A 22,767-nucleotide genomic window follows, 5' to 3' on the forward strand; every position below is an offset into this window, starting at 1 on the left:
CGAATGGGCAGCAGTTTGGGGTTTCAGGGAACAGTTTGGGGATATTTCTAAAGTAATCCATTTAGCTTTAAGATTGCTGAAACGTTATAGACTAAGAAGGCCAGTAATAGGTATTCATGCCTTTTCATGGGGCTTGTCTGTGATCCTTTACAAAACAAGTAATTTGGTCCTCTTGATACAGCAAATATCTCATGCATGTTGGTAAAGGTATATTTTCTGTTAGTAATAATTTCAGTTAGGAGATTAAATGAGCTACATTTACTGTTAATCAATTACCCCTATGTGTTTCTGTCAGATAGAACAATTTTGATGCCAGATCCTACGGTGGAGCCAAAAGCTCAGAGGCAGTGTTATCTCTCTCAAGTGATCATGCTACCTGTAATTGGTAAGGAGTTGAGGTTGGATATTCTGGAATCCTTAAACATTACAATAGCATTGCTGGTGTATTTAAGTAGAACTAAAGAACTGTGTAGTTATAATGATATTTTGTGGCCTACAGAGTTGAGAAAAAAGGGAAAAATGTTTCGATAGCGACTCTGAGTAGATGTGTGAAACAGATCATTATGCAAGTGTATGTTTCCCCTGGCTTACTGGTACCAGAAAATTTGAAGGGATCATCTACAAGTCCAGCTTTCACTTCATGGATGAGTCAGCTGGGGTGTCACTAGAGGTGATTTATAGGACAGACATTTGGGCCACTCCAAATAGTTTTGTGACTCACTATAAAATAGGTGTAAATAAGGAGGAGTTTTGAACTTTGCTCCACTGGTTTTGAAAGCTGCAATAAAGTAATTGTATGCAAAATCTGAATAATGGTTTAGAGATGGAATGTGACTGTGTAAATAAAGTTTGATTTGAATGTTATCACTGCTCATACATTCTCAATGTTGAGGACTGGGATGAGAAGTGACGAGGAGGTAATAATCTATTACTGACTGGTAATCTTCATTACTCAGAATCAGGAGCTCCTTGTCTCAGTCCAGTCCCTACCTACTCTCTCAACAAGGTCCACTAAGGTGGGCTTGTAAAAACAAGTGACCGGGAGGGACAGGTTATGAGTATAATCTGAAATAGAAGTAGGACTATGTTTAGGCTACAGACATGGGAATATGCTGGCTGCGAGACAGGCCTCAATCAATCATGAGGCCTGGGATGAGAAGCATCTGATTTAAAGTAATTTATTTTACTGCAATTATTAATTAAGATTTTAGGGCTTAATTGTATCTCCGATGCTGTACACTCAATGTGATACTTCCAAAACGTAGACCTAAGAACGAGGACTCTTCAGTAAAAAACATGAGGGGCCTGATTTAGATCTCAATACTCCATCACAAACATGATGGATATCCTGTCTGCTGTATTATGATCCCCATCGATATGGTGGACGGGATATCCCCCGTTTGTGTCGCGGCATTCCCATCCGCCAAAATCTAAATCACGCCCCAAGTCTGGCTAAATAATTCCTTTTTGATTATCACGTAAACAGGATACCCAAAACCTGAACATTAATTGTTTTACATGCTATGGCTTCCAGTTTTTTTAAATTTCTTTTCAACATGATCTATTCTACTTGCAAAAGCTGTCAGTAGCATAGAGTTTTTAAACAATCTTCCGAGTTTAGCTTCACGCATTGCTTACATAACGGGCTGCGTGCGCTCCAATTCACAGCATGTCACGCACCTGCCTCGTTGCTCTGTGCTATTTGCCTGTCACCCTCCATCGACTCATTTGTGTAGAAGAGATGCTTAAAAAGCTACCAAAACAGTCCCTTCGCAGAATATGATTACTCTTAACTATATGGAATATTGTTTTCCTCAAGAGTGGCGGTGCGCCGCCTGTGGAGCAGCTGTTCCAAGACGATATTACGCGAGAATAATAAGCGCCCTCCGCAGAGTCACGCAGTGACTATTAAAAAGGCACTAATATTGTTTTACTAAGTGAAAACAGTATACTCCCCTACCATGCAAATAGGAATATTTTCAAGACACGGATTCTAGAACAAATGCAGCCATAAAACGGATATGTAGACAAAAGTTTATTTACACCATACAACATTTTAAATATTTTATACAGCTGCAGCAGGGAGAGCTACTCTGAGCTTTCCAGAGAAAACTGCAATAATAAAGATGTGAAATATATTATTCATATAAAAGTGAGATTATTACTTTATTGCATTTAAAGCAATGAAGAATGTAGCTCAACAAACATTCATTTAATGACAAAACTTTGCTTTTTTATATTATAAAGTAAAAAGTGTAGTAATGGCCAAACAGACTGTTATAAACTTTAAAAACTGCATAAATATATACATTGTGCTCCATGGTGAAGTTTTCTGAAAACTAAACCAAATGAAGCTGTTACAACATGAACTGTTGCGTTGAGGTTTATCTATAAAGATTACCTTACAAATCCATTCCACGGGTAATTACAACACATGATGGTAAGAATTGTACACCTGGCTCCCCGCTAGATTGGCTAGTGAGAGACGACGAAAAAAACACTGACATTTGGCACATGAAGCTCTTGACATTACAGTAGCCGCCATTGTCCAGATATGAATGTCAGGCTTACAAAGTCCCAGACGCCTGTCAGTGTAGCGACGTGTTCCGTCTTCCGGCCCCTGTCTGCTGTGAATGGGTTACACCTCGGTTTGAAAGTCACCTTCTTGTACATCTAGAGGCAAGTTGAGACACTTCTCCCATTCTGATGGTCTCAGTTCTAAAGCATCTTTTGCCTCTGAATCTAGCACGTTTAGTGTGGTATAGTGTTGGTAGTCACTTGTGTTTTTGAAACTGTCCCAAGGATTTTTGTTCAGTGCTGGATTATCCTACGAATACATAAAAGCAAAATCGTTAAAATCTAAGCAAAAACACGTACTTATATATTTTTGCTTCACTACAGGAATTGGACACATGTTTTCGCACAGCTGGGCTGTCTGCACTTAATAGCCTGTCCACGGCTGCATGCATTTTTGTAATGGAGGTGTCCATCTTACCTCTGTCACGGCCTGCCTCGCGTGCCCTGTGCTGAATCATCAGATTTGTAAACAGCTCTTCCTAATCACCAATTTACAGTACCATCAGTGGCAGAATAGCAAAGTCCATTAACGCATGTCTAATGGTTTTCATAATCTCAGGGGAAAGGCGGAAGGGCAGGGTTGTGAGGAAAAAGATCCTACTTCCAGAATTGAGCTGACCTCAATTCTTAGGTGATATGAGGATTGCTGCAGGGCTGTAGTTTCATTATGTCCAGCAACATTGTCACACGACATGAAATCCCTACTTGTATTCTATTCTCTCCGTGCCGTGTCTATGAGACATTCAGTCATTTTACACTGATTGCATTTTTGTACATGAATCCTTGTTATATAAAGTACAGCACTTGCCCAAATGGTAGTACGTGGTATTTGTAGCGTAAGTGCACACTTTGTCAATACAAAAATAGTCATAAAATCCCTTTACTAATACAGTGTGCCAGTCCAGAGCCTGTGGGTTACATAGGAAGCTTTGCGTGGTCTTCATTGGTGCGTTCCTAAACCAACTAGCGGACGTGTCACAAGGCAAGGCACATAATTGTATTAGATAAAGTGCGTCTGGATGAGCTTCGACCTAAGGCAGGCACATAAAGAAGATCACTCAGGAGAGAACTTTAAGAAAAAGGAAATTAATTCTTGAAAAACGTGTCCCTTCCAAGCTCTCCCTGGCTCAGCACTGAAGAAGGCAGCACCAACCCTTCAGGGGAACACCTCAGAATGGTGAACCCAGTCGTTCTCTTGGGGGCTCTCAGCTAAGCCCTCAAAGAGGATAGTGTGCCACGCCACAGCAGAAAGACAATTGAGGAGCACATTCTATCAGGAGACACAGTGCGCTCTTAAGAACAGCTGTAGGTGCTGCTGTGCTGGAAAACTCCCCCCGTACTGCTGTACTTTACAGAGACCCCAGATACAATGAATCACACAAAAGTATTACCTTCTTCTTTTGTTCTGCCCATTAACGCTGTTCTCATTTAGTGCTTATTATAGTACATCTCTCCGTTATTTTTTGCTACAGTCAACATGACTCATAATTGCATATTGCTTTCTTCACCCGCCTAGCTTTCAACACAATGTATATGGGGACAGTTACACCCACACGGGACAGTTTTCCTTTTATCATGCTACTCTCAATCTTATGTTTCACGTCTTTTTTCTGGACTCTAAATGTTTCCATGCCCTTCCTCATTTAAATCTTTGCTTCGTTTTCTGTTGTTTTCCTACTAAACCAACTTTTAGGAGATTTATACAGAGTTCACTTTCTCCACTGCCATCCAAAGACATTTTAAATAGTTAGCCTCAATTCCATTCTCGAGACCTCAGTTTGGTGGGGCTGTAATAAAGCGTTTGAAACTAGATTCTAATTTAATATTGCAAATGAGACCCTGTAGGGTTGCTTCGGTAAAGAGGAGGTGCTGATTAATTCTACGACAGCCATCAGTTCCGCACAAGACCCACTAACATACATCAACCTATTACCTGGAGGATAACACAGTTTTAGTATCTGCGGAAAGAAGAACTCCAAGGCAATGGCAGCTAAGGACAGGCTGAACTATATCACTGCAAACAATTGTGTTCTAGGGCAAATACTTTTCTTACTTTAAATAGACACTTCGGTTGTATTAATGTATATGCACGACCTTCTGCCTGCATATTTGTCATTGTACTAAAACGTATATTTCTATGTACATAATTGTGGCCCACATAAACCAATGTGTGTCACATACTAACATGTGTCTTGGCACAATTTACTCATCTTTAGTTTATTAAACACAGACATGTGCCTTTACATGTGTGTTACTGCATTGATGTTAGTGTTTGGAAACACATGCGGGTCTATGAGTAGACAGTTTTATTTCAGATTATATATATTTCAGTTAATAAATACACAACTTTTATTCACCTACTTGCTTTACGATACACAGTTGTGCTCAAATTTTATATCACTAGTAAAAATAATTGAGCAGGTAAAATTGCTACAGCCTGTCCGCTCAAACGAATACCTTGGTCATCTACATGGCAGAGGTACATCCCAAAAAGCTGAAAATTATTTATGAGATAGATTTTGGTGCAAAGCCAATGGAAAACATGGAGATAAGTCCTTTGTCTGGGTTTCCGATTTTAATGAACACATGTGAGCCAGGCAAAGTGTTTATCAATTCGAGCAGTTAACTGTACTGTTGTGAGGTGTGATTGATGATTGGGGTCTGTATGGGATGCACCAAGCTACTTACCAGTGACTGGTTTCTCATGATGGTCCTCTCATGATGCTTAGACAGTTTAGTTGACAACTTTCAATATTAAAAACTACAATGAAAATTAGTTGAATATTGTTTCTGCTGCAGAAGAGTAAGGCTAGGTCAAAGGTCCTCTCAGAAACTTGGCTCTGGATTTACAGAGTTCTGGGACTTCAACATCTTTGTGCAGTACCCTAAATGTGTTGTCTAGATTTTTGTGGTTCTTTACTCTGAAAATGATTGACTGCAGTGAACTGAAGATATGTTCTAATGTCTTCTGTTTGGCTTCCTTGTGGATATGTGATTCATTTTTCTGCAAGTGTTTCCACTGGAAGCTCTCCAGAATCCCACCTTGCAGCACCCCAATCAGTGAAGGAGGGTATGGAGTTTCTACAGAAATTTGTAGAGTACCTACATCCTGTGGGGTGTGCTCCTCCAAAGGTAGGTAGCGATCATGTGGGTGGCTCTAAAACCCACTAAAAAAGACTAGGCATGCACATTGGCCCTTGATATTCCAGCCAAGATGTCTGCTGAACAGCTTCCACTTTAGTGTCTTGCAGGATTACTTGCCTATAGCTAAGGTCCTACTCATCAATAGCCACAGAGGCTGACAACATTCTCACATTACCTAAAAGTCAGTATGCAGTTCCGACAAAAAACAAAAAAGTGCATGCAGGTCAGAACCCCAGAAGGAGGTAATCCCTTTCAGGAGCAAATCCCCTCACACACTCCGAGGGGTGTCAGCCTTTATCATCGGACATCTCCACGTTGGGCCAATGCTGCAGTGTCCAACAGGCCCCACAGGGGGGGTCTTTACCGGAGATCTTTTCAGGTTGCCAATGTGAATGGTGAGGTGCACTGAAAGTGTGGTGTTGTGAGGGTGAGTAGATTGGTGTAAAGAAGAATAGGTAAAAATGACTAGGCGTGATCTAGAATCAGTTTATTGTGCAAGGACCCCTGTCATGATTAAAAGCAATAAGTAGAGTCAGTAATGAGCACAATGATTCTTCTGGCTCAGGTGTGTGAGTAAAATAAGGTCAACATGTTTTTTGCCTATCTAATGTCCTACAAGGATCAGGGCAATTCTTCGGGACTAGGAACCTAACCTACTCCTGGGGGGGGGGGGTCCTTAAAGGTTATCCCAATGTAATCCATCTCTTGCAAAAAAAGTGTGTAGTGTCTACCTGTTCTGTGAAAAGCTGATCCCAGCGGGGGCAGAGGATGGAGTAGGTCTCTGGCAGAAGGCTCTACAGGACTTATGTGAGACTCACAATGGGTGTCTCCTCTGCTGCTCAATTGAACTAGTTAGCGATCAAGTTGGTCAGAGTAGAGACACCCTGATCCCTTAGCTTTGGTGCCGGGTCCCAGAGAGACCCTGCCAGAGCAAAAAAACACTTTTTAATTTTTTTATCACAAACTCGTGATTTTGTTGTTGCAAATTCACAGTAAAAATCTTTAAAAAAAACAAGCACGGTCTCCAGCGCTTGGTTTTTCAAAGCCCCATGGTGGGCCAGGGGCATTGAAAATATAAGGAGAGCCCTACTCCAGGGCATATAGTTGCCACAGGGACTGTCACCTCGCATGGGCTTCATTGTAATTGTGTAGGGGGGCACACGTCCCCCTCCCCTTACAGCCCAGGGAACCGCCATCTGCCTGCGGCTCTCCAAATACAGTGTGGGGAGGCCATGTAGCCCCCCCTGCAGCTCTGCGGACCACCATCTCCCTGGGGCTAAAATAGAAGAAGGTTGGGAGTCCGGTATGGACTCTCTGTCCCAGGGACCACCACCTCCCCAGGGCAAATTCCAAGGTGGAGGTGGGCTATGTGGCCCTCCTCAAGAAGCCATTGATGGTCCTGTGGACCGCCATACCCCAGGGCTGGCTTCTGCTATGTCCCGGGGTGCCCACCCCAAGACATAGCTGTTTGCTTTTGCACAGTGGGAGCGGACAGTGTGTTAAATACGTGCGGGGAAGACAGATAAAAACATTGCTCCTGCAAGCAGGAAGCTGCTATTAAAAGCAGCTCCCTGCTTGGGGGATCAAGGCCAGCTCCCGAAGGATGTTAGGAGCCAGCTAGGAACATGGGGGCCTTCAGGCTCCCCCCGTGGTTCTGTCACTCTTTCTCTCTTTCCTCCTCTCTTCCATCCCGAAGTTGAAGAGAGTGAGAGAAAGTCATTGCAATGGTCTCTCCATGCAATGATTTCAAAGCTTCAGACTGGCAAGATATTTGGTACAAATGCATGACCAATTTTTTCATCAGTCTTCCCCGCACACATATTTGCATTCAGGGAAGACAGCTGAAAAGTCCGCTTTCTGCAAGTGAGAGCTGTTTGACAGCTATTTGACAGAGATATACAAATTTCAATTTCATTAAAATTCTCAAAAACTACAGAATGGATTTACACCAAATAAGCAAAAGCATAATCTGCATATTGACAGCTAGCTTTCTGCCAAATTTGGTGTAATTCCATCTTTTTGTTCGGACTGTAGGCCCCGCTTGATGGGTCACCCTGAAACTTTCCATGTGCAACAAAAATCACCAAGGCACTTGTTTTTTGGAAATACTGCTATCCAGTGCTAACGTGCAAGTGCTCCTGTACAAAATGTGTATGCAATTGGCTTTCCATGATTGGCATATTTGATTTACTAGTAAGTCCCTAGTACAGTGCACTAGAGGAGCCCAGAGCCTGTAAATCAAATGCTACTAGTGGGCCTGCAGCACTGTTTGTGCCACCCACATTAGTAGCCCTGTAATCATGTCTCAGACCTGCCACTGAGTGTCTGTGTGTGCAGTTTTAAACTGTAAATTCAACTTGCCAAGTGTACCCACTTGCCACGCCTAAACCTTCCCTTTTCTTGCATGTAAGGCACCCCTAAGGTAGGCCCTAGGTAGCCCCATGGGCAGGGTGCAGTGTATGTTTAAGGTAGGACATATACTAATGTGTTTTATATGTCCTGATAGTGAAATAGTGCCGAATTCGTTTTTCATTGTTGCAAGGCCTATCTCTCTCATAAGTTAACATGGGGGCTACCTTTAAAAATGATTAAAGCGTAGATTCCCTTTGGGAGCAGATAGACGTGGTGTATGGGGTCTCCGAGCTCACAATTTTGAAATACATCTTTTAGTAAAGTTGGTTTTAACATTGTGTGTTTGAAAATGCCTCTTTAAGAAAGTGGGTATTTTCTTGCTTAAACCATTTCTGTGAATCTGCCTGTTTGTGGATTCCCTGTCTGGGTCAGTTTGACAGTTGGGCTGTTTGCACTTCTCTCTAGACAGTGACACAAAGGGAGCTGAGGTGTAGTCTGCATTTTCTGATGAGCCATTTGTGCTAGGAGGAAGGGGAGGAGTGGTCACTTACACCTGAAAGGGCTGTGCCTGCCCTCACACAATGCAGTCTCCAACCCCCTGGTGTGTGTCTGGGGCCTGGCCTGGGCAAGGCAGGATTTCACAAACAAGAGAGACTTTCCTTTGAAGTAAGCCTACTTCAAAGGGAAAAATGGGTATAAGAAGGGCACCAAAAACCACAGACCTTAGATCACTTCTGGAAACCAACAGGAACGTTTGCATGGAGAAGAGCTGAAGAGCTGAGGAGAAGTGCTGCCCTGCCTGAGACTGTGTTTTGCGGAGCTATCCTCCAGTTGCTGCTTCTGCCTGTGCATGAGGACAAAGACTGGACTTTGTGTGCCTTCCTGCTTGTGAAGAAATCTCCAAGGGCTTGTCCTGAGCTTGCCTCCTGTTGTTGAAGTCTCAGGGCCATCAAAAACTTCTCCTGCCAGCACCTGGACTCTCTGCTGAGACTCCTGTCCTGCCAAGTGGTGCTCTATTCAATTCCTGGGGCCTTGGTAGGTGAAGCTGGCAGACTAAGACTGAAAATCCACGCACAGGCCGCCGTGCGGGGAAAAATCCAACGCACCTTCTGAGACACGGCTTTGCGGCAGAAATCGACGCTCCACCGGCATCGCGGCTGGAAAATCGAGGCACGGAGCTGGAAGAACGACGCTCACATCCGCTGACGGAGGCTGTTAACATCACAACCCACATTGCACGGTTTTGCTGAGACCGTGCGGCAGGATTTTGACACAAGCCCTTCTGGGCATGGAAAAACAATGCAACGCCTGCCCAGACTCGAGTGCTTCCCGGATCGAAGCATCGCTCCCCTGTGGGGAGGAAAAACGACGCACGCCGGTCCGACCGGAGAAGGAGAAATGACGCACGAGCTCACTTGCGGGTGAGAAATCGACGCACCGCTTACCTTTATCAACGCACACTCGCCTGTGTATGTTATTTTGACGCGACCCAGGTACTTTTCAACACTAACAGTGTTTTACTTGTTTTCTCAAGGATTTAGGACTCTTTTTGCTTTCTAATCAATAACTTGACTTGTGTATGTTGGATTTTTGTCATTTTGGTCTTGTTTTGTTTAGATAAATATTTTCTTTTTTTCTAAATCTGTGTTGTGTCATTTTGTAGTGTTTTCATTAAGTTACTGTGTGTGTTGGTACAAATACTTTACACCTAGCACTCTGAAGTTAAGCCTGCCTGCTCGTGTCAAGCTACCAAGGGGGTGAGCGGGGGTTAGCTAAGGGTGATGCTGCTTTACCCTGACTAGAGTGAGGGTCCTTGCGTGGACAGGGGGTAACCTGACTGCAAACCAAAGACCCCATTTCTAACATATATATATATATATATATATATATATATATATATATATATATATATATATATATATTATGTTTCTAGCAGGGCCCTAAGGTAACTATAACTCACACCCTCGCCATGCACTGCTAATTAACCCACAAATTATGGCTCTGACATTTTTGATAACAACATTGATAATATCAATCTAATATTTTGCCGTAAAAAAATTTAAGAAAAAAATGTGCATGGAGGGGTGCGATTTATAGTTACCTTAGGGCATGAGTTATAGTTACTTGAGATAACTAACTGTAACAGGTGAATTTTTATAGTTTTGCACATTTAAAATGTGAGCCTAACTATAAGGTCCCTGTAACCTCTGACTTTTTAAGTGAATGTAAATTTAAGCTTTAGCTCTCTAGATCATCTTGAAAGTGCTAAAATACATAATGGTGCAAGATGGCTGCCAGCACTTCCTGGCTGAAGATCACCATGAGATCTGTGCTGAGGCTCTTCCCAGATATCTATATTTTTTTCTTTCTTTAATTACTTGAAAACGACTGAACTGATTTACACCAAATAACAACTATCATTTGCAATGCAATGGGTCTTGCATTTGCTCGAGTTAGAACTATTAGAATTGTAAACTCCTAACTGGACTTTTCTTGGAACATGAACTGAAAATGAAAAGTAATACAACTTCACATAAGGGAGCTGATTTAAAGTGCCATGCCATGAGCATGAAGGAGACTAATCAGAGCGAAAAGACCAGTCCAGTTTTGCCTTTGCATAGTAATTAAAAAAAAGCTAGCAATCGCAGTGTATAAAAGCTTGAATTCGCGAAGGAGCACTAGTATATACAATAGAATTAGCCTAGTAGTCACGAAAAGCGCTGGATCACTGCCCAGCGAGATCGCGCTGCATACAAATGAAAAATGAGTCCCGAAACCATACGGAAAACATGGATCCTCATATGTTTTCAGTAGCTGGCCGGTGTTCTTGCTGAGTGCTAAACACCAGAAAAGGCATGACGTATGCATTCCTTTCACTAATTAAATCAAGCAAATTTTAAAAGGCAAGCCCATGAACCAACGAAAGTGATGGGTGTGACATGGGCTTGGTTAAAAGCTCACAGAGAGATTACAACAGGGGCCAGAGCACTTGCGTGCTTGACCCTAAAAAGGGTTTTTTTGGGACGAAGAGCTACCTTTCTGGCAAATTTGTTGTAATTCCTTCCAATGGTTTGGGCTGTAGTCATAATCAATATCCCTATGGGAAATTGCATACGGAAGAATGGCTTTGGGAGCCCTCTTCTTCTCGGCCTCTGCTTGACAAATCACCCCAAAACTTTCAACAGATCAACTGAACTGACTTTCGTACTAGTTCTGAAAACTTTGTGAAGATTCGTCAAATGGCGCCAAACCAAAGTTATTGGCATAACAAAAAGTTGCTTTTCCTAAGGAAACTAGGTCCTAACTATAACTACCTACTGAAGATTGCCCGTAGGTATATATAACTATCTATCTTCAATGCACATATGCAGACTAGTAAATTTATATATGCTTACATTGACAAGATAGTGATGCACGATATTCTGGAGTCAATAGTTTAGTAGGTTGCTATTGAAAATGTGATATTACACCCCATAATAATGTACTGCAAAATACGTCATGGTATTTGCAGGGCTTGAACTTTTTATTACCTACAGATAGACTTCTTGACTTCAGTTATAGTAACACCCAACGTGTATAACTGCATCTATAAAACAGTCATCACTTGAGGGTTGTGCATCCAAATAATAGCTTCATTTTGCAACTATGATTACCTTAGAGAAAGCATCTGATGGGAGGAAAACGTGTTGCCTATTCTGTTCACTTTGATGCTTTTCTGTCAAAAAGGGGTTTTGATCTGTTCCTATACCACAGTTTATAGATAACTTCACTCACAAAAACGGACTTCTTGCATTACTTTTTATTACTGAGCATAAGGATGTTCTTCCATTATGTATGGTATGTTTGGGAATGATTATTCTTCCAGTCACTCAAGCATCACCTTAGTCTGGGAAAGTGTTTCATGGTAAGAGCACCATTCTCTTCACATATTTTCACATAACATTGGGTTTAACATCAAACCTCCCTTTAGTTCCTAATCGAGTCAACAATCTTATTAATATATGTTCCTTATTGTGGATGTGCAATGTTGTACCTTCCATTGATAATTGCTACCATTTTAATACTTGACACGTGTCACGGTGGTAGCTATCCCTACTCATTCCTGCTTCGATGGATGTTGCCTGTCATTTAGCCACTGCTTGTGCCCTTTCTATGTCACTGTCATATTTTGAAGGTGGCCTTGCTATGTGGTGAAAGAGGGGACTCCTGGCTCTTCGCCAATATAATCCTTCCACAACCACATCGAGAGCGCTCAATTTCAACTTCCTACCAGGACGGGATGGAGAATTCCAAGCCAGGACTTGTTGGCCTAAGCAACGAATGTAAAACTCACCTCGTTGTTATCACTTTTTGTGGGTCACTGAGTTTAGATAGTCAGGGTCAGTTGCTGTCACATGTATGTTGATTTTTCACAGACAATTCATGTTCAGTGGTAACGTAAAAAGTGGTATATGCTAAACAAACTTTGCATATTCAGCTAGATGCAAATGCACTGTCTTGAATATGAGGCAGCTGCATTATTTAGTGCCACTATCTGTAAGAGAACTCTGACAAAAACCAAATGTTCATAAAGCCTATGAACTGATACTGTAATTTGAACGGGTGCCGTTGCACTTCTGCAAAATATATCTAATTTATAGTCCTGCTTCCAAAGATGTTTTACTTGATTTACATGAAAACCAGTGGCAAAGACCAGGGCGGCCCTGAATGCCTATGTCAGCAATCTTGTCGCCCTCCATTAGCAGGAAGTTCGTGCTGCCTTACTTTCTCATGGTAATTGGTGCACGTGTGCTCTTGGGTCAGAGGTTCAGGAAACATAAATTAGAGTAATTGCTGTCGCTATGGAAAACCTAGTCCACTTGACGTGCTATAAATGTCGCAGCCATGGCATGGGGGCCATGGGTCTTATCTTACTTCAAGAGATAATCGCTGTATGTGTCTATGTGGCACATTTATTACAGCGCTGCAGGTTTTAATATATAGGGCTATACATCATTTTTATTAAAACTAATCATCTTCCCCATGCTGCCATTATTAATTAGACTCACGTACAGTCACTGCTCCTCAGCTCTGCTAAAACAATTAAGGCCAAGATCAGTTGTGGATAAACGAGGTGATGATTTCTCCAGGGATAAATATGTAGGTCCCTTTCGGAGGCAAATGGAAGCACTGCAGGGACAATGTGTTCTTTCTGGTGTGTCTGAGTTGTGGGTGGACGGAAGTGTGCCTGTTTGCTACTAAGGACGCGGCAGCCACTGGCACAATACCGTGCCAGATTTTTCTTTGTTATAACAAAGAAAATAAACTGCTTTCACCCACTCCGTTTACTTTGTCCTTGGCTGGCAGTATCCATCGCAGGAGCAGGAGGCTTCCTGCAATGAATACAGACCACGCACCTGTAAGTACTCGCAGAACAATTTGCACTTGATAAACCCGCGCAGACAGACTACAGGAGACCACGAGCTCACGCTGCACAATCTGCCTGAAGGTCCACCATTAACTCCTGACATGCAATCATTAGGCATTGATAAAGGTGAAAACTCCACTTTTGGATTCATTAATAATATATTTCTGCTGTTTTAATGAAATCCAAAATATGAGCATCCTGCAGCATGTCCCAAGGCCAACAATGTGGGACAAGGTAAATGGCTTATGAGTGAAGAATGTATATGGCTTATGTTCCACTCATCATTGTCTCTCTGACATCAATAGTCATGAGCTTATGGTCTTTGTCACCAGGAGGATAGACATGCAGTGGAAGATTAGTCAAAGCTGAGGAGTTCGGGTGATCTTGAGATACATGTTACATGGAATAGAAACAGGGTACAATTTAGTTCCAGTTGGGTAGCCCCCCCCGATACCATAAAAGTAGAGGCCCTGTCAAGCATCTCTGTGGCAAAAGTGCATCAGTTGCAGTGGCTCAGATGAGCGCAGAGTGGTCTGCCTTGTTGATACACCCTGCTCAGCATTATATTTTGCTTTGCAGGAACAAACACCAAAGAAGTGGTTTCGTTTCTGTAAAGCAAAATTATCATTATTGTTATTATTATTATTATTTGTGTCTTTTAAAGAACAGTTACCCAAAAGGGTTTCCTGGTGCTAGACCCATGAAAGAGAAATGCAGCACCTACACTGAAACTAAAACAGCCAGGCCCTTAAACCTCTGCGAAATGCAGTAAGAGAAGGGCAATTCCACAAGGACTGTGGGAGATGGTTTCAAAGCTTCGAACCAGATACGAGAAAGAGCACCCCACCTCCCCATGTGTGCTCGGCGAAATCTCTCCACCAAGGTTCTAACACAAGGACTGGGAAGATGATCAGAGCATGCAATTGGGCTGCTAAGGTGACACCAGATCCTGACTCACTGGGAGTTTTATTCCTACGTATCACAGACATTTCTTGCTTTTTCTGCCAACGTCTTTCATGCCTGCCTGGTGGTCTTGGGAAGGAAGAAACAATAATGAATGCCTTGCCCTCAATAGATAGGTCATCCACCATTGTGACCTCAGGGTCCAGTGGCAGATGATCAGTTGAATCAAGAACAGCGGCACCAGATGAGGCTCTGCCACCAGAAACAGAGCAGTTCCTCCACTGTTAAATACTCCAAATCATATAATAATCCTAGAGTCGTTTCTGAAGAATTTGGATCGATGGATAATCATAGGATAATCACCATCTCTTTAGAAGTTGGCATTTTTTTCTAACACTTCTTCTCTATTTCTTTATTAAGAGTCAGGAAAAATACCCTATTTCCCATGGTGGAGCAGTTAATGGCTCCGCCAGTGGAAACCTTTACTGTCTCTGCAGGCAGAAACTTTTGAAAAACAGCCCATCACCAACTGGATCATCAGTCACTGTGCGACAGAGTAACCACCCTGTTTACGGTGGTCACTCTGTCATACATTTTTCCTTTTCAGTATCACTAGGGAAAGCTTAATGGTCTTGAAGAGTAAAAAGAGAAACATCGCCCTCCCTCCCCCACACACACTGAGACAACTCCCAGGTTGCCAAGGATATTGTTTTTGGTTTTCTGAAAGAATATGTTTTAATTGGTGGGCCTATTCAGATGCGACCCTCTCATCAAAGCTTCAGTGCCTTAGGCTGCAAATCTGTTGGCAGAGGTTCAGCTGGAGGCAGAAAGATCCCCACCTGACTGGTGGAGATTGATTTAGCAGATTATTTCAGCCATGTCAGCAAAGATGCATCCCTCTGCTGGCCTAATAAACCATCCATCATACTCTGTATGAGGCCAAAACGTCGCCTTTCAGGCCTGGGTGGAAGCAGTACCTCTGTCCAGACTAAGCTCTACCACCACTCTTCCACTGTTCCATCACAGCTATCAGCAAGCTCAGCTTTCAATTACGAGGACAACTAGGCCATGGTGGAAGAATGATTCGGCCTTGTTCTTGAGTATCTAAGCTGGACCCCTGCAAATGTTTGGGGGAAACGTGTCAACAATCTTATTAAAGAGGTTCAGTAGGCCCTCACCCCAGCATCCTTCTCTGACGGTCCACAGTGGAGCTGAGTGGCTGCTGTTGGAGATGAGAATTCTGAGATAAGATTGATAACAGTGTCATCTATTCTCCATTTTGTAATTGGTGGCTAAGAGTCAGATGGCAGGAATGTATGAGGAAGGTACTGTCTCTCTCCACCAGGGTCTATCAAGGTGTCAGTGGTTTTCCGTAACATCTGTAACATAAAGGCACACATTTAGGCATCTGTTCCTTTCTAAGTAAGCCTGCAAAGGTGCCATGGATAATACGAAATTCCAGATGCATGAATTTTGAAGGGGTCTTGTAAAATATGCAGTGTTGCTACAGCTATCACATAACCAGTGGGAGGTAACACTGGGTGTTGGATTTTACATATTGGAGCAAGCCACCCTTGTAGTTTCAATAATAAAGATTATCAATCAAAATTGTACGGTTAGTCCTGTTTTGTGGTGCCCATCTCTGACTGCATAATTCGCAGAGGAGCTTTTCTTTAAAATGTTTTTCGCTCGACTGAAGTCTGTTATCGATTTCCTAAAGATTAACGTGTTTAATTTGCACAAAAGATCCTGAAGGTGTTGAACAAACACCACAATTCAGTTGCCATATACATACCATACTTCCTGTATTTGGTATATCCCGAAATCTGTCCAAAGTCTGAAATTTCTGATTTAATTCTTGGAACAGCTCCATATGCCTCTTCCTTGTATGCATGACCTTCTGTGAAATGAAGCATAATTGCTCAATTTTAGAGACAAATATGGTGAATATCGTTGAAAACTCTCCCTCCCTCCCATGCGACAGCATATTTCATTTCCCCTTATCTCTCAGGCAGTGTAAAATTAAATTGATTGTATTCAATTTCAGTGTCAAAGTGCATCTTGTAAAGGTGTGGGTGATGTTCTTTCATTCATTCATCACACTTGCTTCTGAAAGTGTCCATCTTTTGCACACAAAAAGAAGATATGATTAACTCACTTGCAATGCAACTACCAAGTTCTCATTAGCTTATATGTTACAGAAACATACTTCATTGGAAGCAACAAGTGAATGTGAAGTAGCCTGAACTGATAGAGGACGTTGGCGTTGAGTCAAATTATTTTCGCACACGATTTGATATCTACTTGACAACAACTGGTGTTTACAGACAAGAAATAGGTTAAAATGTGGAGGAAGGGGGGCTGATGTTGGCATGTAGAAACATGACTTTCACACGAATACCTCGAAAGAGGGAAAAAGTACTGCACATGTATGTGCATGTTTACCCCAGTCCTAAGGTTCTAGAATTTCTGTGTGGTAGACTTTCTTTAGTCTTAGGGTTAAGACTGACCATCATGCACCAGGAAAAGGATAATAGACAATGTTTTTCTGAAGTATTTGAGAATCTTCATTAAATCTCAGATGTCTTGTCCCAAATAGTTTTCCAATTCGTGTGTGCCTGAGTTTTGAGAACCAGGACTACTTAGCATAGACAATGTTTGCACATTTATGTAGCATGAACCAGATTCCCAGAGGCATAACGGCAATTTGGGTGAAGGGAGTTGGAAGTTAAAGAGATTGAGGGGATAATTTTAGAAAAATAGAGAGTATCATACACTTAACATGGTAATGCAGTACATGCAAAAGCCAATGAGACAATCATATTTAGATGTCTCTGAAGTAAAAGATGAAAGATTTTTCAAATACTAACACACCCGACAGAGAAAAATGATGATAAGTCGTGTACATACAACAACCGGTATTTTAACTGCAATGCCTACAAACAAGCATTAACAAATCCAATAGGTCGCGTCTATGAGCACTATTGGCTTTAGCAATGATTTGTAGCAATGCTATACAGCATCCTGGCTACTGTGTAGCATAGCTAAAGATAAGTTTTTTTTAAAATGCCGTGATGTGGCCAGTACTAATGCAAAAGCACATTAGCAAGGGTTGTATCATAGTGCTTTCAAATTATTTTACCAGTGTGCTTCCCATTTCTCTCTCCTGTCCTATCCACACCGTCGTCATTCGCCATTTATGTGGCCTCATCCCTTAACCTACTAGGGAGTTTGCCTGAGTGGACCTGAGGGGCTTGGGCAAGCAGAGGGCCAACAGGGGGTGGGCCGGAAAGAAATGGGTACACAGAGGGGAGAAGACCACAAGGTTGACAGCTGGAAAACACACACACATGTATGGAGTGCTTAAACAAAATGAAAAAGCAGCATTTGAAAAAGTGAGCAGTGTAAGGATGCAGTAGTGTGCCCAGGGGAGGGGCAAACACAAGAAAATGAAGGTAAGCCTACTGAAACTGATGAATAAGAAGTAAACAAATAAGGGTGACAATGTAGACAAACAATAGTCAGCTATTGGTGGCCTGTCAGCCCACTGTAGGGTAGCAAAGGTCTTGCGAGAGACCTAAGAAGGCCAAAGATATACAGATGTTTGTTGATTTGACAAGGACATGTTGTTCTTGTATTGAGAGGGCAGTGAATGACAGTCTCAGATATTTTGGCTGTGGGTTCTACGTGTATGGGAAAGGAAGTAGAGGTTGAGAAGCTGAGTAGCAGTTCAGGAAGGACCGCAAGACCTGGCTCATCGATTGAGAAGTACACCCACAAACAGTGCCTTGAGACCCTACGGGAGATTAGTCACACTCTAAAAATCATTGATTGATTGATTATGTGCTTGGGTTATACAAATGGGAATGTGGTCAGTCTGCCCTTTTATTTTTAACTTTTGGCCAAGTGCCTAGTCTCTTTTGTGGAGGGTGTAGAGATGGGCTACGTTAAGCAAAGGTTTATGCAAATAGCCTTCTGAATCAAGACCTGAAGCAACACTCCTGTATTCCATTGCAAGGGTTCTCTAGCCTTAATATCTGTCCAGGCCCAAGAGTTTTACCTTCCTAATCTAAAATGGCATCCACCAAGACAGATTCTCAAGATTCTGCTGGAGATCTCCACCAATCCAAGGTTCTACACTGAAATAGCCTTCCAACATACACCTCACAAGTGAGGTAGTTCCACTCAAATTTTGCACAGATGAGTTAAGATTTCTCGACTTTGCATATGTCTGGAAAAGGGACCTGACAATTTACCTCACACCACTGTATGTATAACACTCGTATTACCCGAGAACTATCTTACCATTATACTCCCTCTTCTGTTGGTAAAATGCCTAAATCCAGTCCGGGCATCTGCTGTCCACAGGATGTCAAAAGCTTCACCATAGTCTCAACATATGTGGGCTTACTTATGGCAAGGAGTACTGCGTGCTTATTAAATGTTGGCATGAATCTATCTGATCCAATGCAGACCATTATCACTTTCATGCCTATCACACCCCTTGCACCTCCAATCAACTAAGCATAATGAGATAATTTAAAAACAGTGTGTAGCTCTGTAAAACCAGCAATAAATTGATACATGTAATTCACTAACAAAATGGATACTGATAGATGTTTTTTTGAGTGAGTTAGGTATTTAATATTTCAATCATTACTATTCCTAGGATACTTTTATATCAAGTATATGTTAATGCATGCTAATTTTAATATTGGTTGGCCACACTAAAGACATGTCTTGTGTGTGGAAATGTGCTATTATGTTATTGGATGCATGTAAAGGAGTTGAGAAAATGGCCTGAGGTCAACTTCTTTATTTCAGTCCCTAAGTAATTATTAGTAATTGGTAACACTGAATTATTTCGAAAATACAAGAAGATGAAACACCTGTGGAAAAGCCGCTAACCTTCTAGTGTATCATTCTCCCTTTACAAAGAAACATCTCAATAATCATGTTTATAAATGTATGAATTATTGGTGTTTGCAGTTATGTTTGTGAATACTCATATTACACAGATGCTAATGATAACTTAGTTACTTAAAACAGAGCTATAAAACGTTTGTCTAATACACATGCCAAAATTACCTAACGCTAGTGGTCAAGACCACAAATGTGTTTGAGAGAAACCGCTAGACGGAAAGATAATCCGGTGAATTTTAGTATTGACTCTGGTCTGTGTGCAATATACAGCTCTAGCTTATCATATATGAACACTTCATCCTCCCAATGGAAAATCTCAGTGTTTGGAGTTCTATCATAACGCAGGAAGGCTGAAAGGATTTATAAGGTAACTGCTAACCTTAAACTCTAAAAGCAAACTGCTCTTCCTTGCGATTTAATTGTTGGCCGGTTTATTGTCATCAGTAAAATACATGTAGCACATATATAGCCGATGATGTACCATGCTTCTTGTTTTCGTTTTTATTTTGTTCTTTAAAAAAAATTAATAAAAACTTTGTTGAAATAAATTAAGCAAACTCTAAATTGCAACAAATATTTCCGTAATGAAAAAGACTACTGTTAGTGCAACATGCTGGCCATCGACCTATGACCATTGTGTTCCAGTTAATGCATTGGAAATAATATCCTAATTGGCTCTTTAATGCATCTAGCTTTGAATTATAAACTTGTTCTAAAGGGCTTAAAAAAGGTACAATTTGCCTATATTTTGGCCGTTAAAACAGTGCACCTTGAAATGCAATTTAAAATCTAGCCTTTGAAACTATTTAAAAGGGTAAATATGTGTGGACTGTCTCACCTCCTCAATCCTATCTTAGTAGACCCACATAAGCCATCCTCTAGGCACAGCTGGCATGCAGCTATATTCCACGTGCACTCTAACACCAACCAGCAAAAATCACCTTTTCCTCAACCACTGTCAGACTCTTGGATAATATATTCTATTGATGTTTGTTGAATGGTATGTTTGTGTCGAAACCTCACTCACTGGCAAGGCTTAATTCTTTTATGACGTGCTCAAATCGAAATTTGGGGAATTCGCCTCCCTTTCATGTTTGTCATGATGTTTCTTACAAATGTTTTTCATCTCATCTGATGTATTAGTATTTCAAATATTTGACTTTACTTTAATTCATAAATATCTTTAGTAAAAGACTCCGAGAACTCCCAGCTAAGTATAAATATAATTGTATTTTGTAAGTTTGCGCCGTTTTTGCATCAAAAAGTTACACAAATGTGGTGCAAAAAAAGTATAAATATGGGCCCTAGTTTATTATACTTTTTCTGCTGCTGGCGGGGGGGGGTTTGCTCCTCCACCCTTATGGAGAAGCTGCCCTGTTTGTTACTGGTCTTTGCCCTTACACCCACATTGTTCTGCTTATTTTACCTTTATTTAAGAAAGTATTAACATTATTGCCGATAAAAAACCAAGACATTTTTGGGCCAAAATAATTTTTTTGCCTCCCGCTAAAGGAAATTAGGTCCAAAATCAAATTTTAGCAACTGTTGCTTCTGTGAATACTTTACTTGAACACTACTAACTTACTCCACTGACTGTAGCATTAGTTTTGCTTTTCTGACCTAGTTAAACTCATATATCTTCAATGAATTTGGTACAGACTACTTCTTTTCTAACCTACTTCCGATGCATTAGGTCTTAACACTTAACGTCCCAAAGCTCTCTCTCTGAATACACCTATCAGCGCCTACTCGCTTTAGTATTTAAAATAGTACTCAGCAGCGCCCACTCGATTTGCGATAAATATTAAAACGCAAATCATCTAAAATGCGTTTTGAGATTGACATGTCTCAAAAATACTGATTGAAAGTATGCCAACTGAGCATCCCTCTCATTTATGTATTATGGACATGTGTCCTGCATCACTTGACTGATAAAGTGACAGATGAGTTCTCAGACAAAGGTGACAAGACAGATGACACATGCTGCAAAAATGCACAGGCAGCACTTTCAGTGACAAAGGCCACTAGGATCTGGCTCTTGATTACTGTTGCCTTCTTAAGTGCAACTTCCAAGAACACGTAAGGCGCATCTTTCAGTAATACCAAGAAGAATATTTTAAATACAGAATTATTTGGATGTGTTTGTTCATTTAATGTAACTGAGGACATTATTCATGGAGCTGGCAAAGCAATCTTCGAATACACTGTCTACTCTTCTGCCTATCAATACCGAGCTGCTTCAAGGAAGTCATTTCCTGCGCACGTTGATTTCTCAAATGAAACCTCATTTAAACTAGTAATCTTTTAAATTGTAAATCCTTTTAGAAGAAATTAGAAGTCATTCAGCCTCTAAAATGACTTCATTCTACTATCTATATTTTCAAGTCTGTCTGCAGAACCTGGCTATTCCCAGTTAATCTTCAAGGAATCGGAACAAAACAATATGAATTATTTTTTTCTTGGTCAAATTATGCAAAATAAATTCCCTATCCCATGCTGAATAATACTACAATTTACCAGCGGCAGGTGCTAGTGATTATGAGTATAGTATGGTGTGGGAGTAGAGGGCGGGGGGGTGAGGGGGGGCAGATGGTGGGGAGATGAGGGGATGGGGGAAGGTAAATAAAATAAAATGTTTCTTTCTTGCCAGCCACCGTTTGTCTCCAGTCCCGATTCCGCAGGGCACACTGCACCGGCATCCAGCCGCCAATCAGACTCTGCTGTCATGCTGGCAAAACTGTTTACCAGCATGAAAGCAGTGCTGTGATTGGTCTGAGTGGGATGGTTTAGTTGACGCTCAGGGCCTGGGATCCTGAGCCTCTTCTCCACCCGGCTGTTGCAGCACAGCTGGGTGGAGAGATCTAAATGCTTATATTGGTTTGGCCGGGCTTGGCCACCCAGCCAAAGAGACATGCGCATTTACTGTGCGCACAACTCCGCCTCCCCCCTGCTGCTATTATGGCCTCACCCTAGTGTGAGTGGGCTCCAGCGCCCTACGAAAAGTAAAATGATATTAAAATGTTTTATTATCACTTTTCCCTCTGCTGGCTCACAGCAGGGTGGACGACACTCCTCTGCCATAACAGAGGAGCCGCTGCTGCAATTTACCACCTGCTAAAAACACGTGGTAAATGGAGAATGGAGCCGGTGCAGATCAAGGCAAAGTGGAGGAAGTGTGACGGTGTGAGGGGATAGGGCATGGAGTTGGGGTTGGGAAGGGGCCCAAGGCAGAGCTGGGCTGATCTTGCAGTCTGATTCTCAAGCGATTTTATCAGCTGGAGTTTCTAGATAGTACAATTGGGCCTGGCATTCCACCAACCAGAACATCCAAGGGCAGGAGCAATAGCCCATTTGTAATTGGTAGGAGCAGTATCCCATCCTTGGTGAGCTACAGCTTTGCAGCTACTTGTAGTCAGGGTAATAGTGTAATATGATATATCCTAGTGGCAGGGAATACAATA

General features: G+C 41.7%; 1 protein-coding gene across 14 annotated transcripts in view; it reads right to left on the reverse strand.

The window, feature by feature from the left end:
- Positions 1 to 2,022: 2,022 nt before the first annotated feature.
- Positions 2,023 to 22,767, reverse strand: part of ADGRB3 (adhesion G protein-coupled receptor B3) — a 1,499,072-nt gene continuing 1,478,327 nt past the window's right edge. For all 14 annotated transcript variants that reach the window (XM_069235737.1, XM_069235727.1, XM_069235726.1 and 11 more), the window contains 2 exons: positions 16,179 to 16,283; positions 2,023 to 2,827 (listed from right to left, as the gene is read on the reverse strand). In XM_069235737.1, the coding sequence (XP_069091838.1) occupies positions 2,639 to 2,827; positions 16,179 to 16,283 (294 nt within the window). In that variant the 3' untranslated portion in view covers positions 2,023 to 2,638. The remainder of the gene's footprint in view (positions 2,828 to 16,178; positions 16,284 to 22,767) is intronic.

The sequence above is a fragment of the Pleurodeles waltl genome, chromosome 5 (assembly GCF_031143425.1).
Source record: "Pleurodeles waltl isolate 20211129_DDA chromosome 5, aPleWal1.hap1.20221129, whole genome shotgun sequence".
NCBI classification, from domain to species: Eukaryota; Metazoa; Chordata; class Amphibia; order Caudata; family Salamandridae; genus Pleurodeles; species Pleurodeles waltl.